The sequence below is a fragment of the Microtus oregoni genome, unplaced genomic scaffold (assembly GCF_018167655.1).
Source record: "Microtus oregoni isolate MIOR12 unplaced genomic scaffold, Mior012 000015F_ref0000493, whole genome shotgun sequence".
Lineage (NCBI taxonomy): Eukaryota > Metazoa > Chordata > Mammalia > Rodentia > Cricetidae > Microtus > Microtus oregoni.
Genome location: NW_024543074.1, coordinates 35,699,674 through 35,714,674, shown reverse-complemented (window position 1 = coordinate 35,714,674; position 15,001 = coordinate 35,699,674). Strand labels below are relative to the sequence as shown.

Below are 15,001 nucleotides of genomic sequence, written 5' to 3'. Positions count from 1 at the left end.
CAACCATGGCTGTCTCTCTCTCTCTCTCTCTCTCTCTCTCTCTCTCTCTCTCTCTCTCACACACACACACACACACACACAAATATCTACAGCAATTTGTTAAGTTAAAAAAAAAAACCTGGGCATATAGCAGTGGTGGGGCCCTTACTTAGCATTCATGATATATAAGGTCCTGAGTTCAATCCCCAGGACTGAAACAGAACACACTGAACTCAGTGATTCATCACAGGATCTCATATGTTTTCTATCTGCATCATTTCTGAATGTTTTTCTGTAGTATCCATGTGTTTGTTCAAATGATAATTTCTATTTAACATGGGCTCTCTTCTGGATGGAAGAGTTCTAGTTGACAATGGGAAATGTATCATGTGTAGCCAATCGAAATGTTTCCTACCAGAAATGACACTAAATTCTGCTTGGATTCAAACTCATAGAAACAGAAAATAAAAGAGAGGTTCATAGAGGTCAAGGGACAAGGGAATGGGGAGTTATTTAATGGCTTCAGAGTTCCTGTTTAAGATAATGAAAAAGTTCTGTATTTAATGCCAATGCAAGGTACACCTCAAAAGCAAACAGACTACTTCAAAAAGTAGGTTGCAGGGGCTGGAGAGATGGCTCAGTGGTTAAGAGCATTGCCTGCTCTTCCAAAGGTCCTGAGTTCAAATCCCGGCAACCACATGGTGGCTCACAACCATCTGTAATGAGATCTGGTGCCCTCTTCTGGCCTGCAGACATACACACAGGCAGAATATTGTATATATAACAAATAAATAAATAAATATTTTTTAAAAAGTAGGTTGCAGGCATAGATAAATTGGTAGAGTGCTTGCCTAGGATTCGTGAAACCTCTACTGTGGCCCCCAGCAACGTATGAAACTAGGGATAGGGGCTGGAGAGATGGCTCAGAGGTTAAGAGCACTGGCTGATATTCTGGAGGTCCTGAGTTCAATTCCCAGCAACCACATGGTGGCTCACAACCATCTGTAATGAGATCTGGTGCCCTCTTCTGGCCTGCAGGCATGGAGGCTGAAAACTGTGTACATAATAATTTTTTTTTTTTTTTGGTTTTTCGAGACAGGGTTTCTCTGTGGCTGTGGAGCCTGTCCTGGAACTAGCTCTGTATTTTTTAAAAAAAAATTTCTCCTGTGTCTGAAGAGACAGCTCAGCAATTAAGAGCAGGTGCTGTTCCTGCAGTAGAGTCAATACGGTTCCCAGCACCCATGCGGGTGACTCACAACGGCCTGTAATTCTAGCTCCACAGGATATGACACCTCTGGCCTCTGCTAGCACCTGCAGTCTCATGCACATACTCACAAAGAGACACATAATTTAAAAATAAAACCTAAAAAAAAAAGTCCTGGGATTCCAGGCGGTGGTGCCTAAAATAAGCTTACTAGGGCTGCTAGGGCCTGGGTTCTGACTGTACCATGCAGGTCTGTGGCAATATTTAAAATGTAATATTAGGAGGCTGGAGAGATGGTTTGGGAGTTAAGAACCCTTACTGTTCTTGCAGAGGACTTCAGTTCTGTTCCCAGCACCTGTGTCAGGTGATGCCCTCTCAACTCTGCACACCGGAAATGCACTGGGTATGTAGCTATTTGCTTAACACAGGAGGCAGAATTTACTACAGGTCAGTAATTAATTAATTAGCTTATTGTTTCTCTGTAGCTTTGGAGCCTATCCTGGAACTAGCTCTTGTAGACCAGGCAGGCCTTGAATTTAAAGAGATCTACCTGCCTCTGCCTCCCGAGTGCTGGGATTAAAGGTGTGTGCCACCACCCATCACAAGTAAGAATTTTTAAAGTAGGTATAGTCAGTTACTCATGCCTATAAACCCCAGCACTTGCAGAGCTAGGGCAGGAGGATTGTCAAGAGTTTGAGGCCAGCCTGAACTATATAGTGAGTTCTAGGCTACCCTAAACTACAAAGCATGGCCCTGTTTCAAAAAAAAACAAAAAACAAAAAACAAAAAACAAGACAATAAGAAGGGCTAAAGGTATATAGCTCAGTTGGTAGAGTGCTTGCCTGGCAGGCCCAAAATAATTCTCAGCACAGGGCAGAGGTCATCCTCAGCTACAGAGGATGGAGGACCAGAAGTTGAAGGTCATTCCTGCTACATAGTGAGTCCAAGGCCTGGCTGGGATACATTAGACTGTCTCAAAAAAATAAGAATGTAAAATTGTTATATTGAATGCCCAAATGAACACAGAATAAAATACTATCATACCTTTTTTTTTTTTTGAGACAAGATCTCACTATGTAGCCCTGGCTAGCCCCCAAACTCAATATATAGACTAGGCTGGCTTTTAACTCTTAATCCTGGTGATCTTCCTAGGTGATAAAATTATAGACAATCCCAGCATTTTGGAAGCTGAAGCAGGGGATCACAAGTTAGAGCAAACCAGGGCTGTGTTGGGTGACCTTAAAGAATTTCAATTTGGCCTTCATAGTAGAACATTTGCAGAGCACAATGCCGTGGGTTCTCTCCCAGCTGCTGCAATAAGCACTATGGACTGTGATTATGGAGATAGTGACAAGCTCCGTGTACCTGCCAACTTGCTTAAACTTTAAAGAGTTGTGTTTATCGAATTTAAAAATTCTTTTTCTTTTTTGTTTTCTTTCTCTTTTTTCTTCCTTTTTGTTTTTGTTTGTTTATTTATTTATTTAGTATACAATATTCTGTCTGCATGTATGCCTGCAGGCCAGAAGAGGGCATCAGATCTCGTTACAGATGGTTGTGAGCCACCATGAGGTTGCTGGGAATTGAACTCAGGACCTTTGGAAGAGCAGGCAGTGCTCTTAACCACTGAGCCATTTCTCTAGCCCCGTTTGTTTTTTTTTGATACAGGGTTTCTCTGTAGGTTTGGAGCCTGTCCTGGTAGACAAGGCTGGCCTCGAACTCACAGAGATCCGCCTGCCTCTGCCTCCTGAGTGCTGGGTTTAAAGGCGTGCGCCACCACTGACTGACTTGAATTTAAAAATTCTTTTCCTAAAGAACGTGTGCACGTGCAGAGGTCAGAAGAGGTTTCCTGGAGCTGGAGTCACAGGTGTCTGTGAGCCACAAGATGTGGGTGCTGGGATCTGAGCTCTGGTCCTCTGATAGAGTATTAGCAATTTCTTTCTTTTTCAGTTATCAAAATTGTGGATTTTGCATCTTGTATCCTTTTTCTCAATCAAGAAAAAAAATTCTTCTGAATGTTATATAACATACATATAAAACAAGATAGAAAAATATATTATAAACCTGTAACAATGGCTGTAAATACATTATCTTTCATGTTTCTCATAGGCAATAGGTTGGTTATGGTACATACATAGCATGAAACTACTAAGATAATAAAGAATAGACAAAAATACATGTCATCTGTATGGTAATATACCAGCGACACTCCCATCTACCCACGCTAAAAAATTATGTAATACTGTCAGGAAAAAAGTCTTAAAAACTACATATTTTAATAAGGAAAAATTCAATAGAGTGATAATACTGAGAACCAAGGCGTTCAGAGATTCCAAAAGTCATGCTTTTTTTTTTTTTTTTTTTTTTTGATTTTTCGAGACAGGGTTTCTCCGTAGCTTTTGGTTCCTGTCCTGGAACTAGCTAGTTCCAGGCCTCGAACTCACAGAGATCCGCCTGCCTCTGCCTCCCGAGTGCTGGGATTAAAGGCGTGCGCCACCACCGCCCGGCAAAAGTCATGCTTTTTTCAGTTGGCCCAAACATTGTCAACTAAGTTTTCAGAAGTTTGTTCAGAGCCAGCGTTACTCATAAACGTCACCCGTCTACTGTTTCCAGATTTACTTTCTTCCCCTTAAAATACCTTTGATAAACATCTAAAATGTCCAGGTATAACACGGCTGAGATGAGACTGGACCAAATACTGGTACTGTTTTTGTTTTTTGTTTTAGCTATCACCTCAAGTGTTCTGAGTGTCGCAAACTTATTCAACCAACCAAACAAAATAAAAATCAAAATGGCACAGCATATATTGTAAATAAATCAGAATCACCACGTGTGTAACAGAAAGACAAAGCCGTGGTACATTAAACCAAAGCTAGCTGAGTACAAAACAACGTCTGTCTATTGCATAGTAAGTAAACTGAACATGGTTCCAAGAGAGACAGAATAATGGCGAGGTCACCATGTAGGTGCCCAATGAGCTTCCTGCTGACCTTGACTGTGAAGTCATGAAGGTATGGAACAGGGCAGGAGTCCTCTATCACATGAGATTTGCCACCTCTGGTACTGAGCAGTTAAATTTATGAATTCAAGTATTTAGATGCAGGCTTTGCACAAATACTGCTTCAACTACAGAACAGTATTAGCAATTTCTAAGCTGGGTCTACAGCTCCAGATTTATTTTATTTTGAGAAAGGGTTGCTCTGTGTATCCTCGATTGTCCTGAAAACTCACTCTGTAGACCAGGCTGGCCTCGAACTCAGAGATCCGTCTGCCTCTACCTCCTGAGTGCTGGAATTAAAGGTGTGTGCAAACACACCTACCTGATGATTTAAAATTTTTTAATTGTGGAAGAAAAGGTGCTAGGGTAGCACATGCCTTTAATGCTCAGGAGGCAGAGACAGGTGGGTCTCTGTTAGTTTTAAGCCAAACAATTACAGACTGTCTCAAAAACAGAATAAAACCATTTTAACAATTTTTCACTGTATGTATTATTGTATTACATATTGTTGCATAATAGAACTTGAGAACTTTTTTAAAATTTAGTGTGAGTGTGTGTGTGTGTGTGTGTGTGTGTGCGTGCACGTCTTGTGCACTTTTGGAGTCAGAGGATAGCTTAGTGGAGTCTGTTTCCTCCACCATGTGGCTTCAGGGGTCAGACACGGCATTGGGCTTGTCAGCAAGTGTCTTTATCCCCTGAGCCATCTCACCAGCCCCTGAAATCTGAAACTTTTCAAGAACAAATACACAACTTCTGAGCAGTTTGGATTTGGGGATTAGAGATGGTCATCTCATCATCAGGGGTTCCAGGTTAAGATCCTTGCCAGCACCTAGTACTGTCTGACTTTGTACATTTTTGCTAATATGTTGGAATGGTTTGTCTTCTAGAAAATAAGATTTATAAAAATCCTCTCCGATGTAGTTTATAAATATGAGCCTTACATGTTTTCAGGCGAGGTCTGACTTTAGGGAGGTGGTGTTGGGATGGCTCTGCCAGTTTGATAGATCTGGCACTCAGAGAACTATTCATTAATAATAGGCACTACTTGTAATAGTAGTCTGATGTTTTTACTCTTTTGGGGGCCCTCCACCCAGCTCCCACATGAATCACATGAGGCTTATTCTTAGTTATAAACATACAGCCTTAGCTTGGCTTGTTTCTTGCCAGCTTTTCTTAACTTATTTTAGCCCATCTACCTTTTGCCTTGGGGCTTTTCTTGTTCTCCTTTTTTTTTTTTTTTTTTTTTTTTTGGTTTTTCGAGACAGGGTTTCTCTGTGGCTTTGGAGCCTGTCCTGGAACTAGCTCTGTAGGTCAGGCTGGTCTGAAACTCACAGAGATCCGCCTGCCTCTGCCTCCCGAGTGCTGGGATTAAAGGCGTGCGCTACCACTGCCTGGCTTGTTCTCTTACTTCTGCAAACCTTACTCTTACTCCGTTAACTGCTGTGTAGCTGGATGGCTGGCCCGGGATGGTCTCCTCCTTCTATATAGTCTCTCTGCCTGCCAGCCCCGCCTCTCCTTGCTCCTGCTTCACTATTGGTTGATCAGATCTTGATTAGACTATCAGGTGTTCTATACAGGCAATGTATCACAGCTTCACAGAGTTAAATACAACATAAACAAAAGTCACATACCTGGGCTGGAGAGATGGTTCAGAGGTTAAGAATACTGACTGTTCTTCCAGAGGTCCTGAGTTCAATTCCCAGCAACCACAATTCCCAGCAACCACATAATGGCTCAATAACCATCTGTAATGAGATCTGGTGCCCTCTTATGGCATGGAGGTGTACATACAGGAGGAACATTGTATACGTAATAAATAAATCTTTAAAAAAAAAAAGTCACATACCATAGCATAATGTTCCCCAACAACTACTGACCCTTTAAAGAACTGTCATGCTTGTAACTAATGTTGTGGTATGAGAGCAGGAAAGAGTATTGTTCTGGTTTTTAGTAAGACATTTCAGCAGGTAAGTCAAGTTTGTCAATAAACCTTTTTTTTTTTTGTTCGTTTTTGTTTTGTTTGTTTTTTTGCTTTTCGATACAGGATTTCTCTGTAGTTTTGGAGCCTGTCTTGGAACTCACTCTTGTAGACCAGGCTGGCCTCGAACTCACAGAGATCCACCTGCCTCTGCCTCCGAAGTGCTGGGATTAAAGGTGTACGCCACCACTGCCCAGCTTATTTTATTTCTCTGTAAATTCAAGGCCAGCCTGGTCTGCAGAGTTCCAGGACAATCAGTGCTACATAGAAAAACCCTGTCCCAAAAGAACATAAATACACAAACATACATCATACTACTGTTTCTTTTGTGTGTGTTTTAGGGCCTAAAGATGACACAATCTTTTTCTTTTGTTTGTCTGCTTTGTTTTAAATCTGTTTACAGGGGAGCTGGAGAGATGGCTCAGCAGTTAAGAGCACTGGCCACTCTTCTGGAGGACTGGGGCTCCATTCCCAAGTACCCACACAAGTGCTCGTAACTGTCTATATAGTTCCAGGGTATTTGACACCCTCTTCTAAGAACCTCAGGTACCAGGTTCACAGGTCGTATATAAACATACATGTAAGAAAAACACTCGGAGGGCGGGGGGCTGGAGAGATGGCTCAGAGGTTAAGAGCATTGCCTGGTCTTCCAAAGGTCCTGAGTTCAATTCCCAGCATCCACATGCTTACAACCATCTGTAATGGGGTCTGGTGCCCTCTTCTGGCCTGCAGGCAGACACACAGACAGAATATTGTATACATAATAAATAAAAAAGAAGAAAAGAAAAACACTCGGACGGGCGGTGGTGGCTCATGCCTTTAATCCCAGCACTTGGGAGGCAGAGGCAGAGGCAGGTGTGAGTTGGAGGCCAGCCTGGTCTACAAGAGCTAGTTCCAGGATAGCTAGGACTGTTATACAGGGAAACCGTGTCTCGGAAAAAAAAAAAAAAAAGCAAAAACCAAAAAACAAAAACAAACCACTCATACATACAGTTGGGAGTGAATGATGGTCCAGGTCTTTAATTCCAATACTCAGAAGGCAAAGCCAAGATGATCCCTTTGAGCTGTAGGCCAGCCTGATTTACACTGTAGTTTCAGGACAACCAGGGGCTACACAGTGACCCCCCTGTCGGGGGTGGGGAGTAGGGAGAGACAAGGACTCATGGACCAAATAAAAATTATACTATGAAAAAAGCCATCTTGGGGTTGGAGAGATGGCTCAGAGGTTAAGAGCCCAGCTGCTCTCCTAGAGGTCCTGAGTTCAATTCCCTGCAACCACTTGGTGGCTCACTACCATTTGTAATGAGATCTGGTGCCCTCTTCTGGCATGTATGATTATACATGCAGCCAGAATACTGTATACATAATAAATAAAATCTTAAAAAAAAATGCCATCTCATCTGCATTAGGAGGAGTCCAGATGCCATTCTTTTGAAACATCATTGCTGTGGTGAAGTAATCAAATGATCTACTTTGAGAAAACAATAAACCAGGAAGTGATAAGACTCGTTCTGGAAATTGCTAGAATATAACCCAGTGAAGTCATCACACCAGTCATAAGATCTGCATTCTCGCTCAACCTGCACGTCAAAATGTCTGACTCAGGACGTACTCTGCTTCGTGAAACAAGGTCCAACTCATGAGGCCTAATAAGAATAAAGTACTATGTAAAATGGACATTTTCTAAACTTTAATCCACTTCAAATTAAAATCTACCTACTCTTTATTCTAAATAGTAGACACAGGGCTGGGGAAATCGAAGCTGGGGACTTTTGGTTCGCGCTAGGCAAACCAGAAAAATTCCCAACGTTTCGTTCAGTCCCGTGTTAAAAACTAGTGAACCTTTACAGAGTGAAGGTTACTTAATTTAACACAGCTAGAGGTCTTACTGAAAGGTGGTTGGCAGCCGGGGCAAACAAAGCTGTTTTCAAGGTTATTTACGTGGCCACCCTCGTGACTCCGCACGACGTCGCCATCCACGCAGCCCTGCTTGCTCCTTGTTTATCTCGGGAGGGAAAAATGGCCACACCCAGGATGTCTGAACCCAGTCCTGAGGTTCTAGGATTAAACTGCTCCTTCCCCTTCCTTTGCACAATAGGCACCCCCAATTAGAGAGGTGTGTGAACCCCGGGTATTGAGTCTAATGAACAAGTGCCCTCCTTCCTTCCATTGTTTAAAGACTGCTGAGGAGGAAAAGAATCTGCCCGGCGGGGTCTCTAGCAGAGCCCTCAGCCTCCAGCCCCGCTGGCGCTCTACTCTCCCGTCTGAGCCTGCGGGCGGCTAGGGATAAGACAAAGCCGCTAAGGGCTCTGGCTGCAGAAGCATCCAAGTCTACCCTGCAGGGCCGGAGCGAAGGCTAACGTCCAGCAGTGCGAGCCGCGTGGGGTCGCAGTTCACGCTTGGCCGTAAGCCCGCCGAGCGCGGGGTGCGAGAGGGCCACAGGGGAATGGGGGGGGTGGGGGCGGGCAGGACTCGCGACGCGGGAAGACCCCCTCCCCCACCTCAGGCAGGAAACGACAGTACTTCTCGAAAATGAGTCGCGGCGCAGGCGCACCCGGTTACTTAGCAACGTCGACGTTAAACTGCCCCAGAGCCGAGCCCAGCAACAATCGAGCGGCCCGTGGCCCTGACCAATCAACACCGGCTTAATCTTTGTCGCCTCACCAATCAGCGGTGACGCAGCAAGGAAGTTTCCAGAGCTTTCGAGGCAGGGCCCTTTAACTTGAATCCATCCGCCCGATGATTTTGTCCATATTTTTGTTCAGGAGGAGAAGGGTCGCCGGAAATAAGGGTCTTTTATTTGTTAGTGTTCTTTTCTTCGGTTGTGAGGAACTGGGCCCTTGGGTGAAAAGTCTAACTGAGTGGTAGGAGGTGGTGGACGAGGGACTACTTTCGGTGGCGCAGGAAGACGACGGCTACGTAAGCGTGCTGAGTGACGCAACAGACGCTGCATAAATAGTGCTCGCGCGGCAGCGGAGCTCAGTGACGAGAGGCATTGTGCGGCTCGGGGGTGTCTGCGTCCCTGTGTTTCTACGCGCTCGGCGTTTTCTCGTTTCATCGCATTCGTTAACGGGTAATGGTCAGCGGCGCTTGAGTCGGAAGGACTGGGAGAAGGGGCTTACGTTAAGCTAGACGGGCTTTTTCTTAGGGGTGGGGGAGGGGAGGGCGAGCTGTCGTGACGCGGCAACGGGCCTTCCGGGAAGAGTGGGCCTTGTTCGCTTGCGCGGAGCGGGGGCGGCCCTGGCGCGCGCGCTAGGGAGCTTAACGGACGCCTAACCGATGGAGAGACCATCGCGGTTATTTCAGTGGGGGAATGCAGAAAGGAGGTACTCGGCGACTCAACGGCCAGACTTAACGCTAATTTCATTGTAGGAGTTATGTGTTTCTGTTTAAACGAGAATTCTTACTAACGGCCTTGTGGTTTGAGTTTTTTTTTATTCATTTATCTCGGCTGTTACTGGCAGATTCGGAAGTCTCGCAGCCCGTGACAGTTCTAGACGCCAGTTTAGTGTTTTAAAATGCTTTCGCATCTTTGAACCATGACAAAACAGATTGTGTTGTGATGAAACGCGGGGGAGGGGTTTTCCCTAGAGGTATTTTGTGGAAGTCGAAATTTTTACTAGATATTTACAATTAACCTTTTAAATTCAAGGTCAAAATGCAAATCTTCGTGAAGACCCTGACCGGCAAGACCATCACCCTGGAGGTGGAGCCCAGTGACACCATCGAGAACGTCAAGGCCAAGATCCAGGATAAAGAGGGCATCCCCCCTGACCAGCAGCGACTCATCTTTGCTGGCAAGCAGCTGGAAGATGGCCGCACACTCTCCGATTACAACATCCAGAAAGAGTCCACCCTGCACCTGGTCCTCCGTCTCCGAGGTGGCATGCAGATCTTCGTGAAGACTCTGACCGGCAAGACCATCACCCTGGAGGTGGAGCCCAGTGATACCATCGAGAACGTCAAGGCCAAGATCCAGGATAAAGAGGGCATCCCCCCAGACCAGCAGCGACTCATCTTTGCTGGCAAGCAGCTGGAAGATGGCCGCACTCTTTCTGATTACAACATCCAGAAAGAGTCCACCCTGCACCTGGTCCTTCGTCTCCGGGGTGGCATGCAGATCTTCGTGAAGACCCTGACCGGCAAGACCATCACCCTGGAGGTGGAGCCCAGTGACACCATCGAGAACGTCAAGGCCAAGATCCAGGATAAAGAGGGCATCCCCCCCGACCAGCAGCGACTCATCTTTGCCGGCAAGCAGCTGGAAGATGGCCGCACTCTTTCTGATTACAACATCCAGAAAGAGTCCACCCTGCACCTGGTCCTCCGTCTCCGAGGTGGCATGCAGATCTTCGTGAAGACCCTGACCGGCAAGACCATCACCCTGGAGGTGGAGCCCAGTGACACCATCGAGAACGTCAAGGCCAAGATCCAAGATAAAGAGGGCATCCCCCCTGACCAGCAGCGACTCATCTTTGCTGGCAAGCAGCTGGAAGATGGCCGCACTCTTTCTGATTACAACATCCAGAAAGAGTCCACCCTGCACCTGGTCCTTCGTCTCCGGGGTGGCATGCAGATCTTCGTGAAGACCCTGACCGGCAAGACCATCACCCTGGAGGTGGAGCCCAGTGACACCATCGAGAACGTCAAGGCCAAGATCCAGGATAAAGAGGGCATCCCCCCCGACCAGCAGCGACTCATCTTTGCCGGCAAGCAGCTGGAAGATGGCCGCACTCTTTCTGATTACAACATCCAGAAAGAGTCCACCCTGCACCTGGTCCTCCGTCTCCGAGGTGGCATGCAGATCTTCGTGAAGACCCTGACCGGCAAGACCATCACCCTGGAGGTGGAGCCCAGTGACACCATCGAGAACGTCAAGGCCAAGATCCAAGATAAAGAGGGCATCCCCCCTGACCAGCAGCGACTCATCTTTGCTGGCAAGCAGCTGGAAGATGGCCGCACTCTTTCTGATTACAACATCCAGAAAGAGTCCACCCTGCACCTGGTCCTTCGACTCCGGGGTGGCATGCAGATCTTCGTGAAGACCCTGACCGGCAAGACCATCACCCTGGAGGTGGAGCCCAGTGACACCATCGAGAACGTCAAGGCCAAGATCCAGGATAAAGAGGGCATCCCCCCTGACCAGCAGCGACTCATCTTTGCTGGCAAGCAGCTGGAAGATGGCCGCACTCTTTCTGATTACAACATCCAGAAAGAGTCCACCCTGCACCTGGTCCTCCGTCTCAGGGGTGGCTATTAATTCTTCAGTCTGCATTCCCAGTGGGCAATGGTGGCATTACTCTGCACTATGGCCATTTGTCCCAATTTAAGTTTAGAAAATACAAGTTTCAGTAATAGGCTGAACCTGTTAAAAAATGTTAATAAAGGTTTTGTTGCATGGTAAGCATATATGGTGTCACTTGTGAGATTTCTGTGGTGGCTTGGGTGGGGGTGGACCTCAACTGGTTGTCTTTACCTGTAGAGATTGGTATTGACTACAGTTTGCAACACTTAATCTTATATGAGTTGGGAATTGAGTTTAAAAGTTAATGACAAAGCTATAATATCAATTTGCAACAATATGGGGGTCTTTCCCATGCAGCCTTTGGGGGAAGCAAACATACTTGTCTGAAGCTCATTTTAAAGGCTTTGGAGGGAAATAGCCAGAGTTTTGGTTGAGCTCTTTAGATATGTTGGTGTGTTTGGGAGGGAGGGGGGTTTGTTGGCTAATTACACTGAAATGCATGGCTCCATTGCTTTGGTAAGGTACTGGCTGGTTGGGATAATTCCCTTTGCTAGGAAGAAGACCCTTTTATACTTTGAGCAGTGGTAAGTAGTGGGAAAGTTAAAAGCCTTCACAGTGAACACCTGTGGTGAAATCTGGTTTACATCCCCTCAGTCGGCAAAGTTTTTGGGAATATTCTTGAGACAGTCTAAATAGCTGGCTTACAGTTCAGACCCATATACTTACCTAATGTTAGCAATCACTTTCAAATGGGGCTTAAAGGCTTACCATCTTAGAGGTTCACCAAGAACTCAAACCCACCAATCCTGCCAGTTGAAGTTAATGCTTTTGTAACTACTTTCCAGCTAGAGATTAAGGTTTGTAAAGTAAATGAAATTCTTGTATTTAATCCCAGCCCTGGGGAATCAGAAGGCCAGCCTAGTCTACATATTGTGGCTCCGGCCAGGTAGTTTTAAAAGATTATGTACACAGTGTTCTGTCTGTATGTACATCTGCATGACAGAAGAGGACACCAGATCTCATTATAGATGGTTGTGAGCTGCCATGTGGTTGTGGGGAATTGAACTCGGACCTCTGGAAGAGCAGCAAGTACTCTTAACCTCTGAGCCATCTCTCCAGCCCCTGGCCAGGTAGTTTTTAAGAACCTTGCAGATCTAATCGAACTGCATACAAAGTTGGAGTTTGAACGGGAAAAGGGCACTTCATGTTGGCTATTAAATTTTTTAATTGAGTTTGTTGAGTGTAGTAAGTGACATGATTGTGCTTAAAGAGACTGATAGGGTCAAATAGGCATTCATGGTCAGGGTGAGTTATAGCAAGACTTGCCCCAAATCTTCTGTGCTGATTTTTTTTTTTTTAAAGGCTACTGTAGTTTGTGGTCCCAGGGTCTCTTGATTGCTGAAAGAGATTCCCATACAGCTTTGTGGAGAAATGTGACTAGGAGGTGAACCTTTGCTCTGAGATAGTATAGCAAGAGAAGAGTTGACAGGATTTCTTGGAGCTGGGCATGGTGGTATGTACCTATAACCCCCAGCACCCTGAAGGCTGAGGTAATTCTGCTCCAGGCTATGCTGGAGTGGGTTGTTTGAAGTGCGACCCACATGGTGGATGGAGACAGACTCCCACAAGTTGGCCTCTAGCTTGCACATGTACAAATAGATGTGATGTTTAAAGCCAGTGTCGGGCCAGATGCTAAAGAATACATGGGCTCTTCTTGGTGCATGTCTTTAATCCCAGCAATGAAACATAAGCAGTAAAACTCCGAGTGACGTCAGCCAGCCTTGTTAAATAGTAAACTCTGGGCCAGCCAGGGCTATGCAGTGAGACCTTGTCTCAAAAAACACAAGTAAACATGGGAGCCAGGCATAGTAGCACATGCTTTTATTCCCAGCATTTGGGAGACAAAGGCAGCCGGATCTTTGTGAATTTGAAGCAAACCTGGTCTAGGACAGCCAGGGCTAAGAGACATTATCTAAAAACAAAAAACACGGGAAAGGCACTAAAGAAACAACAAAAAAGTGGCTTCAGTTCCCCTCATAGACCCATGAGTCCTGGTTGTTAATAGAACGATTTACATAAGACAGGTAATCTCTGCTTTAAGATTGCTGAGTTCAGGGCTGGTTAAGAGCACTGACAGCTCTTCCAGAAGTCCTGAGTTCAATTCCCAGCAACATGGTGGCTCACAGCCATCTATAATGAGATCTGGTGCCCTCTTCTGGTCAGCAAGGATACAGAACACTGTACATAGTAAATCTTTAAAAAAAAAAAAAGATCGCTGATTTCACAGAACAAGCTGGCACCCTCTACTCTAAGAAAGCCAATAAGGGGTAGTGTTAGGTGTATGTGTGTGATGTCGCGCTAGAGATCAATGCAAGATAAGCACTCTACCACTTAAGCTATTCCAGTCTTTATTTATTTGAGGCAATGTCTTATATAGTCCAGGCTGGCCTCAGATGTCCTGTATAGCAAAGTATGGCCCTACACTGTTGCTCAGTTTTTGGTTTTTGAGATAGGGCCTTATTCTCTTGGACCCACCTCCCAAGTGCTGGGATTGCAGGAGTGGTCCACCACGCACAGCTCTGGACTCCTTTAAACAATCGTTTGAATTTTTCTGTATGTGTGTGCATGGGTGTGCATGCAGTGATGTGCATGTGAAGGCTAGAGGAAACCTTATGGACGCCAGAGTACTCTCCTTCCACTTTTGCTGTGGACCAAATTCAAGTCTATCCGGATTAGCCAGCAGCCACCAAGACCTGCTCTGTCCTCGGCTTCCCTGGAGGCTGTTTTCCCAAGCCTCAGTGTAATTGTCAGAAGCTGGCCTGCTCTTCTTTTACAGCCAACACTTTGGTTCAGATTTTTAAAATTGACTTCTTGATTAGCCTAACTCTAACTCCTGTCCCTCCTTCTGGGCTTTTCTTGGAAGCAGGTAGCAAGATTTACTGGAACAGTGTGCGTGGCTCCTATTCCCACAGCAGCCAAGACCTTGAGAAGGGAGAAGGCACAGAGCTAGGAATCTTAGAGAAACAAAGATACGACTGAGTGTGGCAGCACCCACCTTTAATCCACTGGTTCGCAACCTTCCTAATGTGGTGCCCTTTATTACAGTTCTTCAGGCTGTGGTGACCCCGACCATAAAATTATTTCATTGCTACTTTATATCTGTAAGTTTGCTGCTGCTACGAATCATACTGTAAATATCTGATATGCAGGATATGTGACACCCCCCCCCCCCCAAAAAAGGGGTCGAAACCCACAGGTTGAGAACTCCAATCCCAGACTCAGGAGGCTGATGCAACTACAGCAGTTCCAGGCTCAGCAGAAAAAAGAAAAGCAGGGACGTTGAGAGAGATTGGCTGGTGGTTGTAGTCTGCGTGAAGTAGGTTAGGAAGACTCACTTGTAACTATGGTTGACAATAATTAGATATTTCAAAATAGCTAGTAGAGCGAACACTCTGAACACAATCATGCCTCAAGTGGAAGATATGTCTGGTCAGAGCAATACTCATGTTTTGAAATGTCACACAGAACCCCAGAAATATGTAAAATTACTATGTTAATTAAAGACTTAAAAAGAGGCGGGGCATGGTGGTGCACACTTTT

General features: G+C 45.5%; 1 protein-coding gene across 2 annotated transcripts; it reads left to right on the top strand.

Moving 5' to 3' along the window:
- Positions 1 to 9,076: 9,076 nt before the first annotated feature.
- On the top strand, positions 9,077 to 11,565 carry Ubb (ubiquitin B). 2 transcript variants are annotated; one of them, XM_041665104.1, is made up of 3 exons: positions 9,077 to 9,229; positions 9,809 to 11,161; positions 11,390 to 11,565. In XM_041665104.1, exons 2-3 carry the CDS (start codon positions 9,815 to 9,817, stop codon positions 11,414 to 11,416), a joined length of 1,374 nt encoding a protein of 457 aa, XP_041521038.1. In that variant the 5' UTR covers positions 9,077 to 9,229; positions 9,809 to 9,814; the 3' UTR covers positions 11,417 to 11,565. The 2 variants fall into 2 exon arrangements, with proteins under 2 accessions (XP_041521038.1, XP_041521037.1); XM_041665103.1 differs by having other exon boundaries at positions 9,809 to 11,565.
- The last annotated feature ends 3,436 nt before the right edge of the window (positions 11,566 to 15,001 follow it).

Excerpts from the sequence above, each read along its gene's own strand:
- Ubb (XM_041665103.1), top strand. The coding sequence starts at position 9,815 with ATGCAAATCTTCGTGAAGACCCTGACCGGCAAGACCATCACCCTGGAG.